Source organism: Alosa sapidissima, chromosome 13 (assembly GCF_018492685.1).
Source record: "Alosa sapidissima isolate fAloSap1 chromosome 13, fAloSap1.pri, whole genome shotgun sequence".
NCBI lineage: Eukaryota > Metazoa > Chordata > Actinopteri > Clupeiformes > Clupeidae > Alosa > Alosa sapidissima.
In genome coordinates this window covers 30,133,776-30,160,236 of record NC_055969.1, presented here as the reverse complement: position 1 = coordinate 30,160,236, position 26,461 = coordinate 30,133,776, and the positions used below count along the sequence as shown (strand labels likewise).

The window sequence follows — 26,461 nt, the reverse complement described above, 5'->3', positions numbered from 1 at the left end:
AAAAGTTGGGACGGGGGTAACAAAATGCTGGAAAAGTTGTGTAATGATAAAGAAAACAAAAGGAAGAATGTTTCACAACTAATTAGGGTAACTGACAACACGATTGGGTATGAAAAAGAGCATCCAAAAGAGACAGGGTCTCTTAGAAGTAAAGATGTAGGGGTATTTATCACTCTGTGTAAACCTGTGTGCACAAATGATGAAACAATGTCATTTTAATGCTTCTTAACATGAACTTGTGACGTATTTAGAGAGTTCATCATCTACAGGACATAATATTATTCAGAGAATCCAGAGAAATCTTTGCAAACAAGGGAAATAGCTGAAAAACAAATTGGATGGCTGTGGTCTTTTAGACCTCAGATGGCACTGCATCAACACCAGACCTGTCATTGTATTAGCTCAAGACAATCTCTGATAACCATTGTCTATGTGCCCAGTTTGATATTTAATTCCAAAACTACAGCCAAAATTGTAACAGCTAAAATTGTATTGAGACATGATACAGAAAATACCACCCTCTTATCTGGGCCTGAGCTTGTTTAAAATGGACTGAGGTAACGTGGAAAAAGGTCCAGTGGTTAGACCAATCAAATTTTGCCTTTCGTTTTGGAAATCATGGACTCATCTGGGCTAAAGAGGAGAGGGCCTATCCATGTATCCAATCTATCCAACTTGTTTTAGTGCTCAGTTCGAAACCCAACATCTATGACGGTGTGGAGGAGCATTAGTGCCAACAGCATGGGCATCTTGCACATTTGGCAAAGCACAATCAATTCTGAATGATGTATACAGGTTTTGATCAACATATACTGCCGTCTAGGCAATGTCTTTTCCAGGGACGACCTTGAATATTTCAGGAAAATAATGCCAAAATGAATTCTGCACATACTTAAATAGTATTTCTCCATAGAAGAAGAGTCCAGGTGCTAAGATGGCATGTCTGCAGTCCAGATTTGTCAAATTAGGTGCATAATGGAATGAAAAGCATGACTAAGAATACCCCATACTGTTGAGCAACTGAAATCCTATATCGGGGAGTAATGGGACAACATTTCATACTCAAAACTGCAGCAAATGGTTTCCTCAGTTCCTAAACATTTACAAAATTGTGTTAAATGAAGAGGTGAAGCAGCACAGTGGTAAACATGCTCCCGTCCCAACTTTATTTGGAACATGTTGCTGGCATCAAATTCAATATGAACATATACTTATATATACAGTATTCCATGAAATAGTCAAAATTTTCATTTTCAACATTTGATATGTTGTCTATGTCCTTTTTGCTGCTAAATATGGGTTTACAAGACTTCTATATTATGACATTCTGTTTTTATTTACATTTTACACAATGTCCCAACTTTTTCTGTTTTGGGGTTGTAATAAAATGCATGCTTGGATTAGTTTCATCCATGAAAATGTTTTCTTGGCCGTAGATATTAGCATCATCAAAATATTTGAACAGTTGCGTCAACTGTTATTGCAATGCATTCTTCTTTCTCCATGCATAAACACTGGATTAAGTTCATATCAGTGAAGGGAGCCCCTTGTTTACATATCTGTCATCTGGTATTTGATTTAGTGCATTAATGGCCTGTGTGTGTGTGTTGTGCAGTGATGGAGATGGTCACCAAGACAACAATGACAACTGTCCATTAGTGATGAACAGCTCTCAGCTGGACACAGACAAAGATGGCCTTGGAGATGAGTGTGACGATGATGACGACAATGACAATATTCCTGACGTCCTGTCACCTGGTCCAGACAACTGCAGGCTGGTGCCAAATCCAGACCAGACGGATGACAACAGTCAGTCACACACATATATGCACACACACACCCACACACACACACACACTCACACACACTCACACACACACACACACACACACACACACACACACACACATACATATGGGCATGACACATGAGTGGGACACATGCACATACAGTATGCATGCACACACACATACACATACATCAGATTATAAGCTGTGGTTTGACTAAAACTGGATTGCAGAGAGACAGACCACTAAGGAGGAAGGAAAGAGGTAAGGTAAGGAGGAAGGAAAGAGGTAAGGTAAGGAGGAAGGAAAGAGGTAAGGTAAGGAGGAAAAAGACACTTGAACATGAGCCACTTGTGTGGCTTTCACTGACTCTACTTTTGCTACAGAAAAACCCAGAGCAGTGAGAGGTCTTAGTCAAGTTATATAATATGGCTATTCTGGTCAAATAATAGATACCTCCCACTAGGTGGAACTCCTTAGCCTTCATGTGTAGGTGTCTGCTCCTTATCCTTACACTGCGTTATATATGCTATTATATACTGTATGCTGCTGTGCATTCAGTCAGTGATACTCCATACATTGAATGATAAAGAACAAACTGTTGTGGTTTAAATTGTTCCTCTATTTTCCACATTCCACTGACTGATCCCTCCATGTTGTTTTGGTTTGTGTCCAGATGATGGCGTGGGCGATGTCTGTGAGTCTGATTTTGACCAGGATAAAGTGATTGACAGGATTGACAATTGCCCGGAGAATGCCGAGATCACACTGACAGACTTCAGAGCCTATCAGACTGTAGTTCTGGACCCAGAGGGAGACGCCCAGATTGACCCCAACTGGGTGGTTCTCAATCAGGTCAGATCAAATGCTCCTAGTATATATACACATCATAAATTTGCACATACACATAGCACATACACAGTTGAGATTAGATTGTTAGATTACAGGATTGTTTACATTTTCAGCCAAACAAACTAACTAATGGTATGCTTCACTGGGCAAAGGGTCAGCCATTACTTGATTTCATTCCATGCAAAACCTCAAAGATGCAGCCCACGGTTTTGCATTATATTGTTGACATTTGCTGTTGAGCTTAACAGCCAACAAAATGATAGCCTTCCCTGCTATGGTTTTGATTCAGTTGATTGGTTGGGATTTTTTTATGGCTCAGCATGAGCCACAGTGTTTATTTCTAATTTACAAACACCAGCATATTTTTATAACGCAAACACTAAACAGACAGCTAGAGGACTGTGTCGAGCAACTTGGTGAAAAGCATTGCGAAATGCACCTTAAAACCAGTTCCCTACAACTTCTTCATTCCATGTCTATGTCATGAGGTTGCTGGCATGCATGGCTCTCTGTGTAATGAATTGAGGTTGTTATGTTTGTGTGCTTTCTGTAGGGTATGGAGATTGTGCAGACCATGAACAGTGATCCTGGCCTGGCCGTGGGTAAGTACTGCTCATGTAACTTTTTACACGTGATGTGTATGAGACAACAGGGCTGTTGTGAAGGACTGAAATGCCTTACACACTCTTGAGTTTCAAAACATACAATCCATTATAACTGAATAGCTTAACATAATGACATACATGTGCATAATACATGTGAAATGAATTTAATAAGCAAATAAATTACATTTGCTGTCATTCTCTGGTGATTTCCATCAGTACTAGGCCTTGGAATTCTACAGTTAATGTTATAGCGTTTCTTAGAAGCAAACTATTATAGTATAGTAACTATTATAATATAATATCACATGTATTACACCATTATAGATGTATAATGAAGCCATTAAACAAATCACAGTTAAGGTCGTCATCCATCCATCTGCCCTCTGTTTGCTGGCTGGTTGGTGGCTCTCGGTAGATTTTCTACACAAGACATCCTAAGAGAGCTCATCCGTGCCAGTCTCAGTTCTGAAGCTAAACGAAATTGAGCCGAAGTTCATAAACGGCGGAAGCCAGGCTAATATTACCACGGTTCCATGTGATAAAGAACAGGGAAGGGGGGGCATGATGAGGCCTATTGGGCATGGGGTGAGTAAAGGAGCAAAAACGGACTTAAAGCAACACCAAAGAACTTTTCCTCTGTCGCACGCAGTATTTGTTTATTCAGCACCGGCTTTGCAAATAACAATGTCCACAGACAAGGTAGAATATGTTGCATGATTTTATGAAAGTACGACATCAGATGCAAGTCAAATTTGTAGTTTCTTATGTCTCATTCCATAGAACTACAGATCCGCTACCCGATCTGGCAAACTTACATAGTGTGGTTATAGCCGATAGAGGGCCGCGAAACAAATGCAGAAGTGCCGTTTACCCTGTTACGAGTTGATGAACCACTGAAACGATTTTGGAAACATTATTGGTGTTGCTTTAACTAGTCTAAAATAGCTTAGTCTAGGGTGCAATTGTTTTGGTTTAAATATTGTTTACATGATCACATGAAATGGAAAATGATATGGCCTTGTATAGAATGTATTCTAGCTAGCAATAGTTTGTAGTAGCAGAGAGAGAAGGCAGTATGTAATTTCTCAGAAATAATGACCAATCTGTGCATCTGCTTTTTTCAATTGGTATTTTATAATTCTAGGGTATTCTAATTTCTACAACTTTCACATACAGTAAGCAATGGCTCAAGAGAGAACTATTGTGTCAGTGTTTTGTCAGTGTTTTCCTAGCAATTCCTTGCATCACGTTATCTCCAGTCAATAATATTGTTGTGGTTTTGGTTTAGGTTACACTGCATTTAGTGGCGTGGATTTCGAAGGAACCTTCCATGTCAACACAGTGACTGATGACGACTACGCTGGCTTCATCTTCGGGTACCAGGACTCCTCCAGCTTCTACGTGGTGATGTGGAAACAGACTGAGCAGACGTACTGGCAGGCCACACCCTTCAGAGCAGTCGCTGAACCTGGAATCCAGCTGAAGGTCATAATTCAATCTCATTTCCACTGAAAGATTACCATTAATCCCACTTTGTGACTGCATTTCTTCCTTATTGACAACTTTTTACTTTTTTCTCATTCTCTACTACTCTGGACCATGAGCCCTCTAAACGTTGCTTTCACTCTTAATTCCAGGATTTTTGGTGTTCAGGAAAATGATTAGCCTAAACACCTGGTAATGGTGTGGCAGTTAAGCACAAAAATGTATCACTTTGTGATAAAACCATCAACATTTGGTAGAAAAACTCACAAAGGAGGTCTGATCAGATTTAGAATCGTAGGTGCCTCGGATTGGGCCCCTGGGGGCCAAGGCGGCCATTATTAAAAATGTGCGCCGCCACATTCTGGATCAACTAGAAGGGTTTTACATGCAAGCATAGAGGCCCATCAGGAGGGCGTTCCTATAGTCGAGCCGCAAGATAACCATGGCCTGTATCATGAGTTAGGTAGCATATTGATTTTTCTTATGTTGTGAAGTGCAAAGTGACATGACTGGGCGGGCAACCAATGCAACGCGATCAGAAAAGGTTAGTTGGTCACCGATCATGGTCACCACTTTGGTAGGGGCTGGAGATAAGGAGTCAATTTTGATGTTAATGTTATGGTGTATAGCTGGTTTGGCTGGGAGGACCAGCAGGGGTCCAGTTTAGTCTAAGCAAGTTAAGGTTGAAGATGGAAGTAAGTATAGCAAAGGCATCTTTGGTACCATTGGAACTGTAATTTTAGATTTTAAAAGTAGATTAAGAATATCAGATGCTTCCAACTCCAAAGCTTTCAATGAACCACATTATAATCAATAGGCCGAAATCATGTTTTTTTCCCCTAAAATATCTGTGCCTGAGGTTCCCAATTCAAGTCCAGTGCAGAACTGAACAATAAATCATACGCTATGTAGCTTTAAGTTGGTGTAAGTGACAAACTTGATGCGCTAATACATTTACATTTATTCATTTAGCAGACGGTTCTATCCCAAGCGACTTACAGGGAGGCTACACTGGCCGTGTAACTGAAGCGTTCTGTTAGTGTAGTGTAAAAATAGTTTTAGATGACTAATTTTTTCGAACGTACGCACCGCTGTTGAAACCAGTTTCATTGATTACAGTGGAAGCTAATTGTTGAAAAATGAAATATGGGCCCAGGGGCCAAATCTGAGGTTACCTGACTCTCGACAGATGAATTTCGTTCTGCCTAGCTCCACTCACATCCATCTGGGATCGCTTCCATTGGGAGTGATTTCGGCACCAGATTTTATTGTAGAGCCAATCAGGACGCAGGGCGGGAGTTTCATAGATGTGACGTAGCGGAGAAGCGACTGTGAGGCGGTTTTGCGGCTCGCATCGAGGAAGCAAGCGTCATCAGCGTCACGGATTGGCTTCGATGTGAGTGGTTGAAGTAGCACGTCAATAAAGATGACGGACAAGTGGCTTATCCAATCATATGCAAGGATTTTTGATAAGGCCCAGCCTTCTGAAACACCTCTCCAATGGAGCGATTCCAGATGGATGAGTGGAGCTAGGCGGAACGAAATTCATCTGGCGAGAGTCAGGTTAAATCTGAGGTGCCTACGATTCTAAATCGGATCAGACACCCTTTGTGAGTTTCTCTACCAAATTTGATGCTTTTATCATGATCAATTGTTATGAAAATGTGAGCTTAACTATACACTATAATGTCTTACCAGAACACCTGAACGGAATGAAATCGATTTTTGTCTCCTCACTCCTCCTTAATTCCTCTCGTAGGCAGTGAAGTCTAAGTCGGGCCCTGGAGAGCACCTTAGGAACTCTCTGTGGCACACAGGAGACACCAACGACCAGGTCCGTCTTCTTTGGAAAGACCCACGCAACGTCGGCTGGAAGGACAAGATCTCCTACCGCTGGTATCTCCAGCACAGACCACAAGTGGGCTACATCCGGTGAGTCACAGTATAGTCGAGTTTGGTAGTTCTATACTAGTCTATACAGTATAGTAGTGTAGTATTGTATATATTGTATATTGTATTATTTTGATTCTATGTTAACGTTAACTGTGTGTGTGTGTGTGTGTGTGTGTGTGTGTGTGTGTGCGTGTGTGTGGTGTGACAGTGTGCGTTTCTATGAGGGCACTGAGCTGGTGGCAGACTCAGGTGTCATGATTGACACCACCATGCGAGGAGGCCGTCTGGGCGTCTTCTGCTTCTCACAGGAGAACATCATCTGGTCCAACCTCAGATACCGCTGCAATGGTAAACACAAACAGAACACACACACGCAAACGCACACACACCACATGAATATCATATTCCATCCATTCCAAACTGGAGGGGGGGGGGGGGTTACAGACATACAGCTGTGGAAAAAATGAAGAGACCACTACACATATTTCTGATGTCATCCCACGGTTGACATTTAAACGAGTTGATGGTCATATCCAAAATTAAGAGATGACATCAAAAAATGTACAGTTGTCTCAATGTTTTCCAGAGCTGTATCTAAAGTCACCAGTTACAGCAGTGAGGATTTCTTGGGGATAAAATAAATAGATAAACAAATATAATTATCCCTATTGTAACACTAACTTGTACAGATACATTTGGCAGGTGTTGAGTATGCATTAGTGTCGATCATATTCCATCTTCTAGCCACAGCACAGACATTGTCTGGAGTTGCCGTGGATATGAGTCATTCTCCAGTGTTGACATTACTCTGTGCTACATGCTAACCGCATTACCGATACATTTTCAACCCACCCCCACGCTGTTATGTTACATAATTTTTCAGAATCTTATCCCTGATGTTGCTACTCTTTTGTTTGTATAAGACTTGAATAGTAGCTGTTTTCTTATGGAGACTGTGCATGGAAGCACATCACCTAGAAAAAAAACCTTTGTTCAGCACCTATAGTGATAATATAGCTCTACCACCTAGTTAGCAACACCTGTTCAGTTAGTAGTTAGTTCGAGTTAACTGCCACAAACTGCAAAGATAACTGGTATGGTTAACAAAGCAAGGCCAATCGCCTTGTCTATCACTACCGTAGGGGGAAATACATCCAAAAGGAGGATGGAGCTTATCAATATACATCCAGACCAAATGTCATGAATCACCTGACAGTCTCTTTCTTTGTTGTTCTTTCCCTGTTCTCTCTAACTCTCTCATCTGCAGACACCATCCCAGATGACTTCCAAGCATTCAGCGCTCAGCACATGCCCCTCTAAGATCCAGGAGTGTATCTGGGTCCAGTCTGTGTCTGTCTCTATGTGTGTGTGTGTGTGTATGTGTATGTTTGTGTCTGTACGTGTGTGTAGAAAAAGAGGAAGAGAGTGAGAGAGATAGAGTGTGTGTGTGTGTGTGTGTGTGTGTGTGTGTGTGTGTGTGTGTTATGTGCGTGTGAAGTGCAAATGTGTGTGTTTTATACTTTTTCTAAGAACAGACTTAATTTAGGAAGCACCATAGACAGATATTTCCCAAAACATTTAAATCTAAAATGCAGGATTAGGTTCACTATATAAATAATTCATGTCATGTATTAGACTCTGAAGTAACCACATAATAAAACCTGTAGATCATTTACAATGATGTGGACTGTGGTTTGTTTTCTCTCTATTGACACACACACAGTCCAGTTGCTGAATTGTGGCAGACAGTGTGCTATATCCACAGTCTCATGTCCTGTTGTGAGCATGAATGTGGAGTGCACATTTCTTGATTATCCATTATCTCATCCCTCTAACTGTGCTCTCAACCTGAAGCAATGACGCCCCCTAGAGGCCATGACAGCCAATCCAACCCTGGCCTGCAGCACATTTCACAGAGCTGTATCTTAAAGAAGCACTATGCAACAATTTTAGCAAAATTGACCTCAATTATGCAGATTGAGAGTCGTTCTGATGGTTCTACAACACTTTCTGGGTCATTTGGGGGGTGCTTCGTCTCTCCCCATCACCTCTCCGCGGAAAAAACAAATATGCATGTTTCTGGACCCAGTCCAGGTAAATCCGGATGTGACTCAGACCCCGTTTACACGAGCATGTGTATTTTTATAAACTAAGACATTTCCCTACGTTTGAGCCTTTCATTTAGACACAAACGGAGAATTCGCCCCGTAAAACGGTTATCCAAAGAAACTCCGGCCAAAGTGATTTTTTTTGGAAAACTTAGTTTATGCGTTTGGTTGTAAACTGTGGTAAACGGAGTTTTGGGCAGCCAACGTCACAGTATGCGACAGAAGTACACCAAATGTGCGACCAATGTTTACATTTACATGTTCTCACATGCGACTTTTCAGGGTTCTGATTGGTTAATGTGAGCTTGAGCTTATCGTTAGACTGCCACTGTGGTTTGGCGTGCTCAGACAGCATGTATGTACACGGGTTCGTGTAAACACATTTAAAAAAAAAAACGGTCTCGTGTAAATGCAGTTTTATTTGCAAACGTAGATGGCCAGATATTCGTTTAGGAAAATACCCTGCTTCGTGTAAACGTAGTCTCAGCCGAAGTATCCAATCACGCCTCAAAATTGCATTCATCGTGCATCAATTGACAAATAAGAGACACAAGAAGCGACTGTCGGAGGAACAGAAGAAAAAGAAAAGGGAGTTTGACAAAAAAAGAGACCAGACACGAGCGAACATAGGGCGAGCTTTTAAAGAATGCCGTCAAGTGAGAGACTCTGAAGACTGCAAAACGGACGCCGACTTGGCTTTGTTGCTGTTGAAATTGTAAGTAGCCTACCCTTGGGTGAACTTCGTTTTTGTAATGTGGTTTGATAGTCTCTGGAACAATGTGTTTGCACGACCGTTTTATTGTGAGCCCTGTATGTGTTTAGCTTGATTTCTTGATGGCTAGCTCGCTAGCTAGTGGGGGTTTAGCATAGCAGTCACGTGCTACCAAACATGTTTGTTTGCATTCTGAATTCAGGTTCTCGTTGTGTATTTATATATCTTTATATATTTATATATCGGCCTTCAAATGTCATATTGAAAGTACATATGGGAAGTACAGTGCATATGGAAAGTATTCACAGCGCTTCAATTTTTCCACATTTCATTATGTTACAGCCTTATTCCAAAATGGAAAGTTTTTTTAAGAAATAAAGAACGAAAATATAACATGTACATAAGTATTCACAGCCTTTGCTCAATACTTTGTTGTAGCACCTTTGGCAGTAATTACAGGCTCAAGTCTTTTGGAATATGAAGCCACAAGCTTGGCACACCTATCTTTGGCCAGTTTCGCCCATTACTCTTTACAGAACCTCTCGAGCTCCATCAGGTAGGATGGGGAGTGTCGGTCCACAGCTATTTTCAGATCCCTCCAGAGATGTTCAATGGGATTCAAGTCTGGGCTCTGGCTGGGCCACTCTAGGACATTTACAGAGTTGTCACTCCTTCAATATCTTGGCTGTGTGCTTAGGGTCGTTGTCCTGTTGAAAGATAAACGGTCGCCCCAGTCTGAGGTCAAGAGCGCTCTGGAGCAAGTTTTCTTCCAGGATGTCTCTGTACATTGCTGCATTCATCTTTCCCTCAATCCTGACTAGTCTCCCAGTTCCTGCCGCTGAAAAACATCCCCACAGCATGATGCTGCCACCACCACTGTAGGGATGGTATTGGCCAGGTGATGAGCGGTGCCTGGTATCCTCCAAACATAACGCTTGGCATTCATGGCAAAGAGTTCGATCTTTGTCTCATCAGACCAGAGAATTGTGTTTCTCATGGTCTGAGAGTTTTTCAGGTGCCTTTTAGCAAACTCCAGGCAGACTGCCATGTGCCTTTTACTAAGGTGTGGCTTCTGTCATGGCCACTCTACCATACAGGCCTGATTGTTGGAGTGCTGCAGCGATGGTCATCCTTCTGAAAGGTTCTTCTCTCTCCACAGAGGAACCGTGGAGCTCTGTCAGAGGGATCATCAGGTTATTGGTCACCTCCAGAGGTGGACATGCCGGGTTCAGAATGTAAAAGTCCTGCCAAGTTTTTGATCCAACCATTTAATAAACCAGCTCATCCTAATTAACAGCCAGGTAGATCACATAATTAGTGATATCACCTGTGTTAAGTGCACAGGTAGAAAGAATATAAGGCAGGACTTTTACTTTCTGGAACCAGAATTTCCACGGCCAAGAGGAAGAGCCCTGGTGGTTTCCAACTTCTTCCATTTACGGATGATGGAAGCCACTGTGCTTACTGGGACCTTTAAAGCAGCAGATTGTTTTTCTGCACCCTTCCCCAGATCTGTGCCTCGAGACTCTCGTAGGTCTACAGACAATTCCTACAACTTAAGGAATTTTACCGTTCAACGCCATCTTGAATTTAGTCACGATAAGTCGAGCGACGAGTACGAATGAACAGGTATGATAAGGGATCAGATTCCAAAAATAATTCAGTGGAAATGCATGGATTCAGGGACGTGCACAGGGGGGTTGCTCAGGTTGCCCATGCCCTTCTTGACTCATGTTGCCCTTCCAATAGGGAAAATAAATAAATAAATCGTACAATGGATGCAGAATTTCGCGTAGGCCTAGATAAAAAAAAAAAATTCGCAAAGCCTCATTCAATTCAATTCGGCCACCGAAAGTGAAAGTCAGTAGGGGAAGGGCAAACTCTGTGGCTGCAGCGCTGCACGCGACCGGCACCTGAGCTGAGCCTGCTTAAGCGGCCCTAAGGAGATTGTCGCGGTTGTCGTATGAGACGACTCAACGTTGTCGGAAAAGGTGAATTTGTGATGTATAACAAACGAACGATTATCGTCATCAAGTTTTATGAAATGAATTAAAATCTTCATAAATCCAGGCTGAGTTTGCCACGTTTAGCCTAAATAATCAGACAGATAGCTTGCAGAGAAGCAGTCCGTTATCACATAGCCTATAGGCTACTATTTTTTTGGTAGGCATTAGGCGAACTAAGCTGATAGTTTCTCACATTTCGTTTTAGCAAGAAGAATGAATGATGGAAGTAATGCATCACATTAATTATTTTATTAAAAATGGTTAAATGCCTAAATCCTAAAAGTATTTTGGGTATTGTTTGAAGCCAAGATGCCCACTGAAAAGAGTCAGATTCAGGAGAGGGAGAGACAATTCAGAGAGGCAATCACTGCAGGGTTGGCTGCGAAAAAGCCAACCAGCAGGTGAGACAGAGACTTTGCACTGTGATAAAGATGACATGACACTGTGTAGACGAATTGATTAATTAATCAGACTCATATTTTAGCCTAGCCTACTAATGGCAATGTTTCATAATTACATTACATTTAAGATGAGGAGCAGTCATAAGCCTCCAGACTACTGTATGTGAGGAAAATGTGGACCAGGAGGAGGCACAGAGGACAGTAAGGCCTAAGTGATGATCACGAGATGAGATGAGAGCATAGTTCGAATTACAGGGGGTACTGGGACAGAAATATCAGTTTTGGGGGGTCAGATAATTTTTCTGATATTATGAAAAATATCATTACAGTTGGCTACAATACAAGTCAACTCTTATTTTCACTGTAGGAACATTTTAATGTAAAGCGATTTCAGACACCCCTATTATAGACCGTACCATTTTTAACCACCGTGGCGCGCAATGCAACGGAGATAGAGAACGACTTTAACTTCTCAAGCAAGTGTCAGATAGATAGATAGATAGATACTTTATTGATCCCCAGGGGAAATTCAAGTTGTGTCAAGTGTCAACGTTGAATGACAAAACGCTAAGTAAATTCATCAAGTAGGCTAAATTCTGCTGACGTGCATGGGTAAATGTAAGTTGCTAGCAGACGTCTAGCTCGTTGAAAATGTGCTATTTTACAACCTTCATGTATTAACATGTTTTGTTCTTTCATAGCTCTTGTAAAGGTGGCTTTTTGTAAAGGTATTTCTTTTACTATACAGAATGGTATTTCAGTGCACTTAAAGGAGAATTCCGGTGTGATATTGACCTAAAGTGTATCGAAACATGATACCGAGTGTGAACGTATGTCTCATAGCCCATCTCGGCTTGTCCCCTGCACTCCAAAATCTGGCGCTAGTTAGCCGATGCTACCAACATCTTTTTCAATAGTGGTGCTTCGGCATCGGGCTAGCCATGCAAATAAATCACTGTTTTACACCCATTTACGAGGCTCAATGTATCTCCACACTTCATTGCTGCTACTGGAAGAAACTGGAATCCATGCATTTCCACTGAATTATTTTTGGAATCTGATCCCTTATCATACCTGTTCATTCTTACTCCTTGCTCGACTTATCGTGACTAAATTCAAGATGGCTGCAAACATTAAACTTCGTGAAGATACTGTCTGTATAAATCGTCTTGTAAGTAAACTACCAGTGCTTTTTCAAAGTTCTCAATGTCTCGTTTTAAATGTCAGGGCCCTAGGAAGTCTACCAATGAAGTGTGGAGATACATTGAGCCTCGTAAATGGGTGTAAAACAGAGATTTATTTGCATGGCTAGCCCGATGCCGAAGCACCACTACTGAAAAAGTTGTTGGTAGCATCGGCTAACTAGCGCCAGATTTTGGAGTGCAGGGGACAAGTCGAGATGGGCTATGAGACATACGTTCACACTCGGTATCATGTTTCAATACACTTTAGGTCAATATCACACCGGAATTCTCCTTTAACTTCTAACTTTTGGGAGTTGATCAAAACAGTTCTCTTTTGGATAATAACAATGAGATATTCTGTAGCCTACTGATTATCAGTTTGTCGCATGTTTAGACCTTGTGTGTGTGTTGCACAACACATTTTGCACTTGATGGTCATAGAAGAGGTGAATGAGAAGTACCCCCCAATTATGGTGGGGTAATTCGCACTCTGGATGAGAGGACCATGCTAGAAAGTACAGGATTAAAGAGCTGCATGCTAAATAATTGTAATCTAAAAAAAACATAGGCTATTTTAAAGGTAATTTCAAAGATCTTGCCTGAGGAGAACATAAATACCACTAGTGGGCATGAAAATAATAATGATAAGTTAAGGTGATTGAGTGCTGTATTTCAGTGTTTTACTTCTTTGTGAATATATTTTAAAAAAAGACACTGTTATTCTATTCTCAGTCCTGCATATAGCCCGTGAGGTTTTTTTTGGGGGGGGGGCTTTTTTCAGGTCAGAGCAACTGCCCCTCAAAATTCCTGTGCACCTCTCTGCATGGATTCAATTGCTTCCAGTAGCAACAACTAGAATCCATGCATTTCCACGAAATTATTTTTGGAAATATTTTTTCCCTCGGCATCCGCTTCCTTATTTGGGGTTTGGGTTGCCAGGTTTTAGCCTATGACAAAACGGTTGAAATTGAAACTAAGTGATCGTATATGTGTAGGGTGTATTTCATACACAATCTGGCAACCTGGGAGATGTCAGACTAATAGAAAAAATGAATGGATCAATGATTTTATATGCAAATTACGGGAGTTTTCCGGGAGAAATAACAAAACGGGAGGGTGCTGGGAGATGACCTTGAAATACGGGAGAACCCGGGAAAAACGGGAGTGTTGACAGGTATGTTTTAGCATGTAGGCTATGTGGTTCAGCTATGGAATCAACTTCTGGTTGACATAAACTGTAGACTGTTTCAAATCTAGATACTTTTGGTAAGAACCTCATTACACAGTTAAAAGAGCGTTCTTTCGGTGAGTAGGCTACTATTGCTACTTGTAGTACGGTTGCTTTTCTTAGACAAAAGGGTTCTGTGGAGTAGGCCTCCTATTATTCTACAAAGAATACGGCTCCATCAGGCTTCTCTGAAGTCCCATTGGGGCTTGTGAGACTATCCGGCTCTATTCTGGCATTTTGGGCCATTAAGGAATATATGTGTGTGCACACACATTTGGGGCTAAATAAACTTGTCTGACCTTGCTTAAGTGAAGCCACAGATAGAAATTTACAGAATCTGACATAAACTTGAAATGTTTTTTAAACCCAATCCTGATAAAGTATTGCAATGTCTTTTCCCCTTATACCCAGAAAGAAAGATAAGAGTTGTTTTCTTTTTTTCAGTTTCTTTGGTCCAGATAATTGTAAACAAATGCAATACATGTAATAAAAGGCACACATCACTTAGTCCTGCCTTCAGAATTACACTACTGTTTAGAAACTGTTTTGTTTTTCTGACAATATAACCTATTTAACTTCAGGTTCTGAATCTGCAGAATGACAAAGTGACAAGGTCTCTGTCTGGGTAGCTGAAAGAGGTAACTGTACAATGAAACCATGCAAACACCTCCCATTTACTCCCCACTGAGAAAGATGGCAGATGGTTGATAAGTGATGAAGTAGGATGAGTGTGCTTGCCATAGCACTACTGCCTTGGTGGAGGAAAAGGTGAGTTAACATAGCAGACTGCTTATTAATGCTGTATTTCATCACCCTTGTCCTTAACTTCCCTTCATTGTGCCATGAAAAACATCGGACCCATGGGCGGACCTAAATGTGGGCTTACACATTCAACACTCCTATTTATGTTGACAACACTGGGCTGTCAAAAAATAACTTTGTCCTTTAAACAATTTCAAAGGGTACAGTTATGTTTTTGTCATGATATGCACTTCATTGAGTAAACAACCATGTTTTTCGCTGGAGTTAGATAACTCAGTTCATTACGCCCCTCATTTTTTCTACCTCCTTTGTTTAGCCTGGGCTCTCCTCCAACGAGACCGCCGCTAAAGCCAGGCCTGAGTTAATGCAGTCTGGCCTCTGTTGTATAATTCCAATTTCACTGCTTTTCCTGACAGGAGAGTTTACATTAGTGATAAAACTGCTTAGATAATACCATCTCAGCACCAGCAGAGGCATTCAAATCTAACCTTTTAGGCGAGACAATGGAAAAATAGCCAAAATATTTTACTGCATTCTCTGACTAACTCCCTTTCCCTTTACCACGGCAACAAAGTTATGCCTCTTCAACATCTAAAACATTTTACTGTTTTATCTCCTTTCCACTGTGCTGATACATTTCCTCTCAATGATATTCTTGCTCCAATAAAAAAAAAAAAAATATTTTTAGTCTCAGCCAAGTTTCCACTCCATGATAATATGTCCACCCTCCCGGTTGTGTCGGCTCATGTCATTAGTGAGCTGGAATAATGCGTCTGAAGGGCTCCATAGATGCCTCAGTTCAGAATCAATTAAGCACACAGCCTACGTGCCACACTGCCCATCTCTTCATGTTTAAAGCAACTCCCCATAGCGGGCCATAGTGACACCATGAACTCTACACAAAACCCTCTGTGCAGAACAGACCGGCAGGCAGCAATTCGGCTCACTTTTCTAAAACGTTTCCTAAACCCTTCAATTATTCCTAATTGCATCTGACCATATGCAAGCAGAGCCAATCAAATAAAAAGCTTTAATAATTTGCTTTAGTAGCTTTCCTCGGGATGTTGACTGCCCAACTGGACTCCTGTTACATTCATGTAATAACATCTCAGTCATTTGATAGCATTTTGGAGGACTTATGGCACTACAATGCCATTTGAAACTCCTGCAGCGTGATATAACAAGTCAGGGAAAAATATGAAGGCAGTCTGATGTGGCTAACCGTCTTCCGACGAAACAACATTATTGCTCATGAAAATGAATATTCTTACATGTGCAGAATTTGACAGTTTGCACAATACAAAGGGTCAGGTTGGTATTGTTGTGTTTGTCTTTCATGTCACACCAATATAAGGAGTGCATCAGTTTGCTGTTTTCTTCAAGTTAAAACTAATTTCGAATTAGCCACACCTTTCTTGAACTCGGCTATTTTTGCAATCACTTACCTCTTGTTAGAATTAGTAGTTCTAGAATATATGTAATTAAACTAGATGTACCGCAGAGCGGTACAAAATATGGCCGCCGCCCAGTCCAGCACATTTTTTCCACAAAAAGAAATCACGCTGAAAGGCCTATATGATTCTAACTGTCTCACTAAATTGCATTATCCACACTCAATTCTCACTGGTATCTGCTAGACAACAAGTACCAAAACATGATTAGTTCATAGATTTCACATGTAAAATTCATTTTATACAACCCCACCTCCATCTTGCCTGTTCATAATTCTGAGAAATTCTTGATTGTTTGTGTTATGTTTATGTTATGTGTGTGGGTGTGTGTGTGTGTGAGTGTGTGTGTGTGTGTGTGTGTGTGTGTGTGTGTGTGCGTGCTTGTGTGTGTGCCTGCGTATGTGCCTGTGCATGCAAGCGTACATATGTCTACTGTGTGAGTATGTGTCATACGTATGATTACTGTGAATGTATGTGTGTGTGTGTGTGTATCTGTTTGTGCACATGTGTGCACATGAAATGGGTTAACATGACCCCTGGAGGCAAACATACGGAAAAAAATGGTCATCCTAGGCCCTACAGTTCTCAAGATATTCACAGAGAACTGTGTCTGCCCTACCCTCCTTTCGGGGGGTCCAGTTCAGCGTGGGGGCTACAGATCAAAACGAAAAATGACGGTTCCATGCTATCTATGTGGGGGTACATGCCCACCAAGTTTTGTGTACCCCGGTCTTTCAGTGTCCCGGGAATCCTTGTTGGTGTACGTCACTAAATGTACACATCAATTATTTTATTGTAAGGCCCCCCATGAACGAAAGTACACAAAACATTCGGAGGGTGTCATAATGATCCTACACTTTTAATTTCGTGCAGTTTTGACCTTGTCAGCCAGAGATATTGTTATGAAAACACCTAATTTTTTGCTTTTTAATTTTTAACTAGGTGGCGCTATACATGAAATAAGTGGTAATGGGATGGGTTGACATGCCCCCTTAAGACCAACATACATAAAAAAGGTGGACCTCCTAGGCCCTACGGTTCTCAAGATATTCACAGAAAACTGTCTCCGGCCACCTACAGGCCAGTTGGGGTATAGTAACATAAATTAATTTATTGTGTGGCCCCCCATGAACGGAATTCCACAAAACTTGGCATGCATACAGAGGGTGTCATAATGATCCTACACTTCCAATTTCGTGCAGTTTTGACTATGTTAGGTCACAGATACCTTCAATTACAACACCTCATTTTTACTTTTTTGTGTTTAACTAGGTGGTGCTATACATGAAATGAGTGGTTATGGAATGGGTTGACATGGCCCCTTGAGATCAACATGCAAAAAAAAATGGTCCTCCTAAACCCTACGGTTTTCGAGATATTCACAGAAAACTGTGTCTGCCCTACCCTCCTTTCGGGGGGTCCAGTCCAGCGGGGGGGCTATGCTATCCATGTGGGGTTACATGCCCACCAAGTTTCGTGTACCCCGGTCTTTCAGTGTCCCGGGAATCATTGACGGAAATTTGGGCATGCGAAGAAAAAAAAAAAAAAAAAAAATCTGACTAAACCTATATGACCGCCGCTTCGCTGCGCGGCGGTCATAATAAATATATTGCAGTTTTGTCAGTGTTAGCATCAAGACATCAGATATTGCTTATGGTGAATATGTCACTATAATCTGAGCTGCTGCAAGCAGATACCTTTGCATTGAATTTCACACCTTAATCCACATAGGGCTATCTTAAGGTAAACGGTACTCAGCAGGCAGAGAGTGGGAATTTCCTGCATGCATGACAGAAAGAAATAAAGGAAGTCACAGAGTAGGACTCATGAAAGCAAGAAAGATTATTTTCTGTTTTTTATTTGTTCCACTCTATAGTAGAATGACATTATAATTGGTAGAACTGATTTAGCACTTTATCACAGCACAGTTTATCACCGTAACTTCCTCATTCAACTAAAAATCTGCTGCAGGCATGATGAAAGTGAAATTAACCAGCCAACTTTGTATCTGGTCTCACTTCCCTTCCTATATAAATATTTTTAAATAAATAATAATTTATTAACAAATGCTGCAAATGTTACATTGTTTAACTATAAACGGTGCATTCATTGTCACTTTAAGGTTGCTGAGTTCTTATAATGCTCTTTAACCAGCTCTTTTAAGATATAAGGCTAATCCATAAAACATTAACAATACTATGCACCAATACTATACCCATTTTCACCCTGTCGGCGTTGTGTTCTTCGCCGCTGGCCCTGACTTTGATTGTAGGCCTATATCCTCCTCCGTCTCGCGCCCCATTTTATCAAACCAAATCGAACCGAAATTCCTTTTTCTTACTAGGCTACCCTCTCCAATCTGTTGCCTACCCGCACGCACTCACTCTCTTGGACATGCTTGCTGTGCGCGGCCGGTAGTTGTAGATGATGCTGATGGTTAAGGTAAACTTTCGTTTCACAGGTCTGCATTACAACCAATCAAATAAGCGCATGCCTGCCTCCGACAGCTGCATTACAACCAATCAAATAAGCGCATGCCTGCCTCCGACAGCTGCATTACAACCAATCAAATAAGCACATGCCTGCCTCCGACAGCTGCATTACAACCAATCAAATAAGCACATGCCTGCCTCCGACAGCTGCATTACAACCAATCAAATAAGCGCATCTCTGCCTCCGTCAGCTGGATACAATCAAGATAACTTAAGAAAAATAGTAGGATTGCAGGAGTGGAACGTAGGTTTTATTGAAAGTGAAACTACGGAATACTTAAAAAAAATAGAAGTGCCTTTGCACCAAAAAACAGGACATTTGGTGTCCCGGGAAAGATTATCAATTTTCCGGGACAGACATTAAAAAAAGAGAACAATCCCGGGAAAACCAGAACGTGTGGTAACCCTACAGACACACCAGGAGAGCATACAATGTCAGTCATAACAGGTTAGAGCATGTTCACAGCCATTCTTTCAAAAACTCTCATTCATTGGCCTGTTGAACTGATGATGGAAATGCTTTCCCTTACAGTAATTAATCGATTTCCTGTGACCAAGCAATTTAAACTGCACTGTCATTGTGATGACATCCAAACATCCGCATTATAAGTTGTTACGTGGGAGGAAAAGCAAACATGATCTTCAACGGCTGATCTGTACCCCTGAAGGCTAAGAGTGGGTTAATATATTTCACTGCCCTTGTGTCATAACTGACAGAGGTATGCTGGTATGCTGGCCTCCTCTTCTGCTGGTGCCTAGGCAAACAGCAGTGGTCAAACCGACCCTTTCAGCCCCCTTACCGACCAGTCAGGTGGAAAAGATCTATCTTGACGAGTCTTTGCACAGTTCAGTTTCATGGAATGACCACCAAAACAGGATTCCCAGGTCAAGAAACAATGGCTGCCTACTGAAAAGAGAGCTTGCAACTTGACTGAACACACCTTCTATTGTGAAACTTACACCAACATACACACACAAATCCCCAACTATGATTTTTGCATCAGTATCCCCTATATCATAGACTTAAAGGTGCAGTCAGTGATTGCGCACAATTTCAAGCCCATAAATGTTTTTGTCAGACACTCCAAAAAACTGCAAACAAACAAGTGGGGGTAGCCTGTCCCCTAAACAAAAACAAAACCCTGTGTAGAGTTTCTCTGGGAATAGACCCTTTCAAGAGAGTTCCATTATCAGCATCATAGTTGACCCCACAAGGCTTCCGTTTTAACATTCCATATGTTATCTTAATGCAGAGGAAGTAGATTGGGAACCAAATAGAATGTTCAAGCATTGTTTTTGTTTTTATTGTTGAAGGAAGGGGGGAGCTACCACTCTGGTATCACTCTTCTTAAAGTATAAACATAAACATAATCAAACAAACAGACTTCCTGCGCAATCGCTGACTATGAATTTAAGCAATGGTAAGCAAAACTACTAGCAACTAGCAACCGCCTACGTAGACTACAGCATCTCCCTATTCATTGACCTCCCCACTAAATCACTTCAAAGACTACAATATATTCAGAACTCCGCAGCCAGACTAATCACTCATACCAAGAGATCTGCACATATCACCCCTATTCTTTCTCAGATTCACTGGTTACCGGTTCTGTCCCGAATTAAATTCAAAATTCTACTACTCACTGTCAAAGCCCTCCATGACCTTGCTCCTCCTTACCACTGTGACCTTCTGATCACTTACACTCCTTCCCGCTCCCTCAGATCCTCTAACCAAAATCTCCTCTCTGTCCCCCGCACCAGACTCCCTACCCTAGGTGGCAGGTCTTTTCAGCGCCATGCCACAAGCTCTGGAACTCCCTCCGTGACTTCCCCTCCTCTCCTCTCTTCACAGCTCACCTCAAGACCTTTCTGTTTCAGGAACACTTTTCACCTGCCGCCACGGCAACTAGACTCATCGCAAATGCCCTTTTTTTTGTGTTGTCTTGCTCTGTTTGTGTTGACTTTGTAAAGTGACCTTTAGTCTGAGAAAGGCGCTATATAAATAAAACGTATTATTATTATTATTATTATTATTATTATTATAAAACATATTCACTTTCACTTTTTCAAACATTATTTTTATTTAAATAACTTTGTAACATGAACTGTGTTATTTCTTTTTACATTCAACAAAATTAGTCATAACAAAGTAATCACAGGTTTAAAAAAATTAAATAATTTATGTTATTGGAGTCATTTGCACAAATGTCTGACAATATAAACCATATAAATATATCAGTTAAATACAGAATTAGTTCAGTCTGTTCATTTCCTAAATCTTCCACAATCTAAGGCACAAAAGAGAAATGGGAATGACATTTTAAAAGCTTGATTCTTCATAACTGAACCACAGACCTTAACACAATTACACCAACAAAGTTGGGCAGAGTTTAAGATTCCATTCAGACACCACAAGATTGATTCTTTTTGACACAATACAAATGGTTTTTCCAAAACCTTACATGGCCATGCAGTATTGTTATGCTTAGCATGGAGCATTGAGTGTCCGTGTGACTCCAATAATTCAGTCCCATTATGAAGGTCTGCCAGCAATTGTCTGTGTGTACGTGTGTGTGTGTGTGTGTTTGGGGAATGCAGGCTGAATGCTCCACTGACTATCAAAGGGCAGACTTCACAGGCCAAACCAAGCAGCCCCGACGCACAAAAGCAGGGGGTTAGGGCTGTGTCAACATCTCCAGTAGGGTAACTGGCCATTTATGGGCTTGGTGAGTTTCCATAAGGTGGTGGTAAGTGCATTGTAAACAGGTTGACAGGAAACACATGGTCATGCTGGCACCGTGAAGAACATGAACTTCCAACTCCAGGCTAATGTGTGTGGCAACATCAATACTGTAGTGTAACTTGAGAAGATAAAAATTACCTTCATATGACCTTCATATCATCATATAAAAGCTATAAAATCGAAAAAACAACATACATCATTACATTCTGATAGTCTCTTCAAATGACCTGTTAGGATTCTATTGCAAGTACAAAAATCAAACAGCAGTGGATGATACAATGCTGATGAGGCTAACATCTAGTATACTACTATCTACTAGATACTATCTACTACCTACTCTCTAGCCTAATGTCTAGTCTAATAATGGTGACAAGATCTGCTGCTTTGTAGTGTGGCCATGTTTCCGATGGGGAGATCTTCAGTCTATCATGCAGCAGATCTTTGCCTCCAAAGGCAACAGTACAAACTATGGTGGGATCCCGCTACAGAGATCTGAGATGTTATGCGTATGCAGCCACGGCAATGATGATCTGAATTGCCATGGAGACACAAGGCAACTGGGCGATGGTGTAGGATAGTGATCGAATCGGTGCTCGAAAAACAAACAGGTATGCGATGGTGTGCATGATGCGAGCCAGGAAGAAGACCAGGAAATGACCTCTGGCCACTGACAGGGAGGGACCAATCATGGAGTAGATAGCGCCCAGGAAGAGGAAAGGGTAGATGTTTTCCATGTCGTTTCGGTGCGCTCTGAGAAAGAAAAAAAAATGTTTCAAGTTAAAACCAAGACAAGAATACTCCACGAAGGTCATCCAAGTTTACGAGCAAACACAAAACACCAACAGAATAGCAAATATGAAATGCAACTTAAACAAAGGAAACATGCACTATACACAATATTTCCATTCCATAGAGATGATTCTATTCCCTCATTACAAGCATAAACAATATTTCCAAATATTTAGCTAGTGTAAGAGCCGCTGGAGGTGTGAGGATTAAAGTAGCTTTTTTTTATAGAATTGGTCTAATAGGCAATGCCAATGCAGAAGGTTCACATACACTTCAACTTACATAACTCCTTATAAGTTTTCCCCCCCCCATTAAGAATACCGCACAGACACACACACACACACACACACAGCCAAGACATCTGGATTTCATTATATTGTGTCTGACTCAACCTTTACAGGGGCCAAAACAACTTTAATATGCCCCACTGAAAACAGTACCATGGAGAACCATCCACCGGATTTACACTCTAAAAACTACAACAATCTAGAATGTCAAACATATGTGGCCGTGCGCAAGCATGATGAATTACTCCCACTGACTCAGGACCAGTGGAAGACAGTGAATCAGAACTCTACATCATACCAGAGCCCTTTCACTTCTATGGATAAGCCTCATCATGACCACTTATTACATGTGCAATTCCTGCATTGCCCAATGTGACTTCCTGTTTCCTGTGGTAAAGCGCTCACAGCTGTGGAAACTTTCACTCTCAGCTTCACACTGTCTCTCAGCTACGCATATCTTTTCTGCATGTGTAGTCTACTTCTCGCTATAGGCCTCCTGTGCCATACCCTACACATTCCATAGGGCCTCTTCCTCAGTCTGCACCTCTATATAGTGCATTACAAAATCCACAGATCAATCAAACATCAATCAAAATAAAATAAAAAATAACGTGCACACAGGTGCCTCTGTTTTCATATCAGTCAAAAGTACTGTACCACTGATGGAAGCTGTTCAAACACAACTTTTCAAACTCTCTCTCTCTCTCTCTCTCTTTCTTTCTCTTTCTCTCTCCAATATGATTCTGTTCAGACCTGTCAGTTGTAATGTAATCTTCCTTAGCTGTCTGCCTTGGGAAAAATATGGACGCCATATCAGTTTGATATCAATCTGCTTTCCTCTGCATGTCGTCCAATGGAAGCAAAGGGGCCCCCTAGCCCTAGCTCCACCAAGACCCTTTTCTATGGCTGGAGGAGAGGTGAGAGAACACAAACAAACACCTCTGCTCAGTAACCTCCACTGGCTCCGATAACGCCTTTCACACACTAGATGAGAGGTTTCCTCCCAAGGATTTAACTAATATTAACCAGAAACTACTAAATCCTTTCATGCATGCACGCAAATAGGGTACACATGCATTGCAGCATGTACCGACCAAGGCACACCCAGTCCATTACATGGGATCACTATGTGCATACAGATACATTTGCATGTAAGGCAACATTGTCTTCCACTGTCAGCTGTCAACACTGTCTAAGACAACTTGTCATTAGTTAGCCCAGATTCTCTCTTTCTCTCTCTCACTGATGAAGAAAATGATCTGTTGAGCAGAGGCTTGACAGGGATTGAACAGAGACGCACTAAAAGGTGGAGAGATTTCAGCCAGAGGAAAACCTGCAGAGGTTTGATAGTCCATGGCCAGCCCTGGTTATCAACCGTTCACATGAGCACAAAATTAAGTGTTTATTGTGTGAGTCTACCAAGCCATTGTGGTGACTTCCTAGTTTATGTTTCTAAGTGTTGTGGTGTGTTTCTGAGAAGGAGTTTTCAGTGGTAGGAAAACAGATGTCTGTCTAACCCCTCTTGGACTTAAAGATCATCTCCAGCATGCTACAACACATGCACAGCACACACTCCCTGGAGAACCAAACAGATGTTTTACGCAGTAAATAAGGAATTCGTAAGAGCAATGACAGCCAAAAGAGAAGAGAAATCCATCAATTAAGCGGTTGCAACATTCACTCCCACTTTCAGCCAACTCACCTCAAACACCGTTCCACGTACGGATCTTCCCGGTTATACTCTATTCCCCCATGCCTGAGAGCGTCCTCTGGGTTTGCAAACGCCTGTCAGACATACACAGAGAGAAATTAAGCTTTCTTTTAAACCTTAATTACCCAAATTATTTAATATCACATTCTTTCAGGGCAATTTAATAAATGAGAGGTGTTTATTCATTGTTCAGGGTTACAGTCTGTGTAACGGATTATGTGTTTTTTTCATTCAAAAGCTAAACGTTTAAACCTCATATAAATAAGGCCAATAATAATAATAATTTATTTTAAACATCGGCATCAAGAAATATGTCTATTAATAATGATGATGATGATAATAATAATTCAATTATTATAAGGAAAACACGAGTCTAAGCTACGCTTGTGATGCAAACCGTTTGGCGTTAAACATACTAAAATGGTATTATCGCTCACCTTTTTCCGAAGTCGTACTTGTCCCGTAATAACTGCCAGTGTGTACATCTTTAAGATCAGCAGCGTGCTGTAGAAAACAAAACACGCGAAAACCTCGTTCCTTAACATCTTGACCGAAGGCTATTGGACTTGAAATGATTGCACTCGGCGAAGCGACTCGCACTTTATATGACTGCTGTGCACGCGCCGTGGCATTCTCATCGTCTTCAGTTCACAAAGTTTTCATTTGACTCTGGCTAGTTACTGCCCATTCATATTTCATTTCCTGTTGCGTGTGAGCATTACAAATGCAGGCTACTAATTTACCCAACCTACCTTTCTACACAGGATTCACAGAGGGCTAAGGGGTTTGCGCTTGTTGTGTAATGCGGACTTTTTCTTTGGACACGGGCCCAACTTTATGATAAATCATGACGCTTCAGTAGTGAAAGTGTGTGTGTGTGTTTTTGCGCGTGCACGTTTTATCCTGCAGGCATGGAATTTTTGGAATTTGTGTTATACCACACTCCAGTGGAGGGCATTTACAGTGCACGCTATGCGGTGACATTTCAAAGGATACCGATATTTTCTTTTTGGGCATTTTGCTGTCTCTTGCACTGTAAGGTAAATGCGTTGGATCATGTCACAGTGATTCCACGTAGGCTCAGGGATGGATTACTGCACGGGCCTACCGGGCCCAGGCCCAGGCCCAGGGGCCCAAGGGGTCAGGGGGCCCTGAAGCCCAAGCCTTTGCATGGAATCATTCCCTCAATATCAGCACATCAGCATTTAGGCTATAAATCTGATTGAATTTAGTATTGGCCATCTCCAAAATGCACCAGAATACAGGAAATCACATTAAACAAATTAAAACATTTCTGGGGGAGGACCCCCAAACCCCCCCTCCCACATATACGACAATTAGTGGGGGGCCCTTAATACATCTGGGCCCAGGGGCCCGAAAGTTCATAATCCGTCCATGCATAGGCTATACTCTTCAATAGACTTTCGCTCACTGTCATTTGGAAGGTGGTGTTCTTGACCAGGCGTGAGATTCCGTGAGTGTCCTCTCACCAGTCGCGTTTGGCTTCATGTATGCATGAAAGATAGGCTACCTTGTGATTGATCTCATGACTTACCTGCATGACTACTGTTTGCTGACAGGCTTATAAGGCTACTGTTTGCTGTTTAATAAATAGACTGGCTTATAATGGAACTATTATAAACTTGTCCAGAATGGGTCTAACAGAGGCAATCACTTAAAAATAGATTGATTCATTAATGAATTATAGATTTAAAATGGAAACATGTTAAACTAAGTCAGTGCTGTATACTCTGTTGACTGATGATCCCTGGAAGATAATTTCACTAAATCCTCAAGAACTTATTTAGTCATTGCTATGTCAAAACCTTCTTCACATTATCGCTACTAATGGGGAGGATGACTCTTTAAGTCAAGAGAAATTATTGTGTAAATATGACGTCATTCAGGGGATTCCATCTTTTCTACAGTAGAAAATATCAAATTTAAGTTTGCTCTCTTGCTTAC

The 26,461-nt window shown here is 41.4% G+C and overlaps 2 protein-coding genes across 4 annotated transcripts in view; one reads left to right on the top strand and one right to left on the bottom strand.

Annotated features, from left to right (window-relative positions):
• Positions 1-8,303, top strand: part of thbs4b (thrombospondin 4b) — an 18,376-nt gene extending 10,073 nt beyond the window's left edge. For 2 of the 3 annotated variants that reach the window (XM_042059261.1, XM_042059260.1), the window contains exons 16-22: positions 1,616-1,809; positions 2,464-2,642; positions 3,193-3,241; positions 4,533-4,729; positions 6,489-6,661; positions 6,831-6,970; positions 7,890-8,303. In XM_042059261.1, coding sequence (XP_041915195.1) covers positions 1,616-1,809; positions 2,464-2,642; positions 3,193-3,241; positions 4,533-4,729; positions 6,489-6,661; positions 6,831-6,970; positions 7,890-7,942 — 985 coding nt within the window. In that variant the 3' untranslated portion in view covers positions 7,943-8,303. The remainder of the gene's footprint in view (positions 1-1,615; positions 1,810-2,463; positions 2,643-3,192; positions 3,242-4,532; positions 4,730-6,488; positions 6,662-6,830; positions 6,971-7,889) is intronic. The other variant, XR_006021552.1, reaches the window with a different exon arrangement.
• A 12,816-nt stretch (positions 8,304-21,119) lies between these two features.
• ptges (prostaglandin E synthase) lies at positions 21,120-25,193 on the bottom strand. Its single transcript, XM_042060652.1, has 3 exons — positions 24,934-25,193; positions 24,488-24,570; positions 21,120-22,459 (listed from the first exon to the last, which is right to left on the bottom strand). The coding sequence occupies exons 1-3, from the start codon at positions 25,039-25,041 to the stop codon at positions 22,210-22,212; spliced, it is 441 nt and encodes a 146-aa protein (XP_041916586.1). The 5' UTR covers positions 25,042-25,193; the 3' UTR covers positions 21,120-22,209.
• Between the last annotated feature and the right edge of the window lie 1,268 nt (positions 25,194-26,461).

Bases quoted from the DNA above. Each gene is read 5' to 3' on its own strand.
- ptges (XM_042060652.1), bottom strand. From the start codon at position 25,041: ATGTTAAGGAACGAGGTTTTCGCGTGTTTTGTTTTCTACAGCACGCTG. The intron at 24,571-24,933 runs GTGAGCGATAAT...TATGTCTGACAG, and splicing joins AAGTACGACTTCGGAAAAAG to GCGTTTGCAAACCCAGAGGA. The intron at 22,460-24,487 runs GTGAGTTGGCTG...TTTCTTTCTCAG, and splicing joins TACGTGGAACGGTGTTTGAG to AGCGCACCGAAACGACATGG.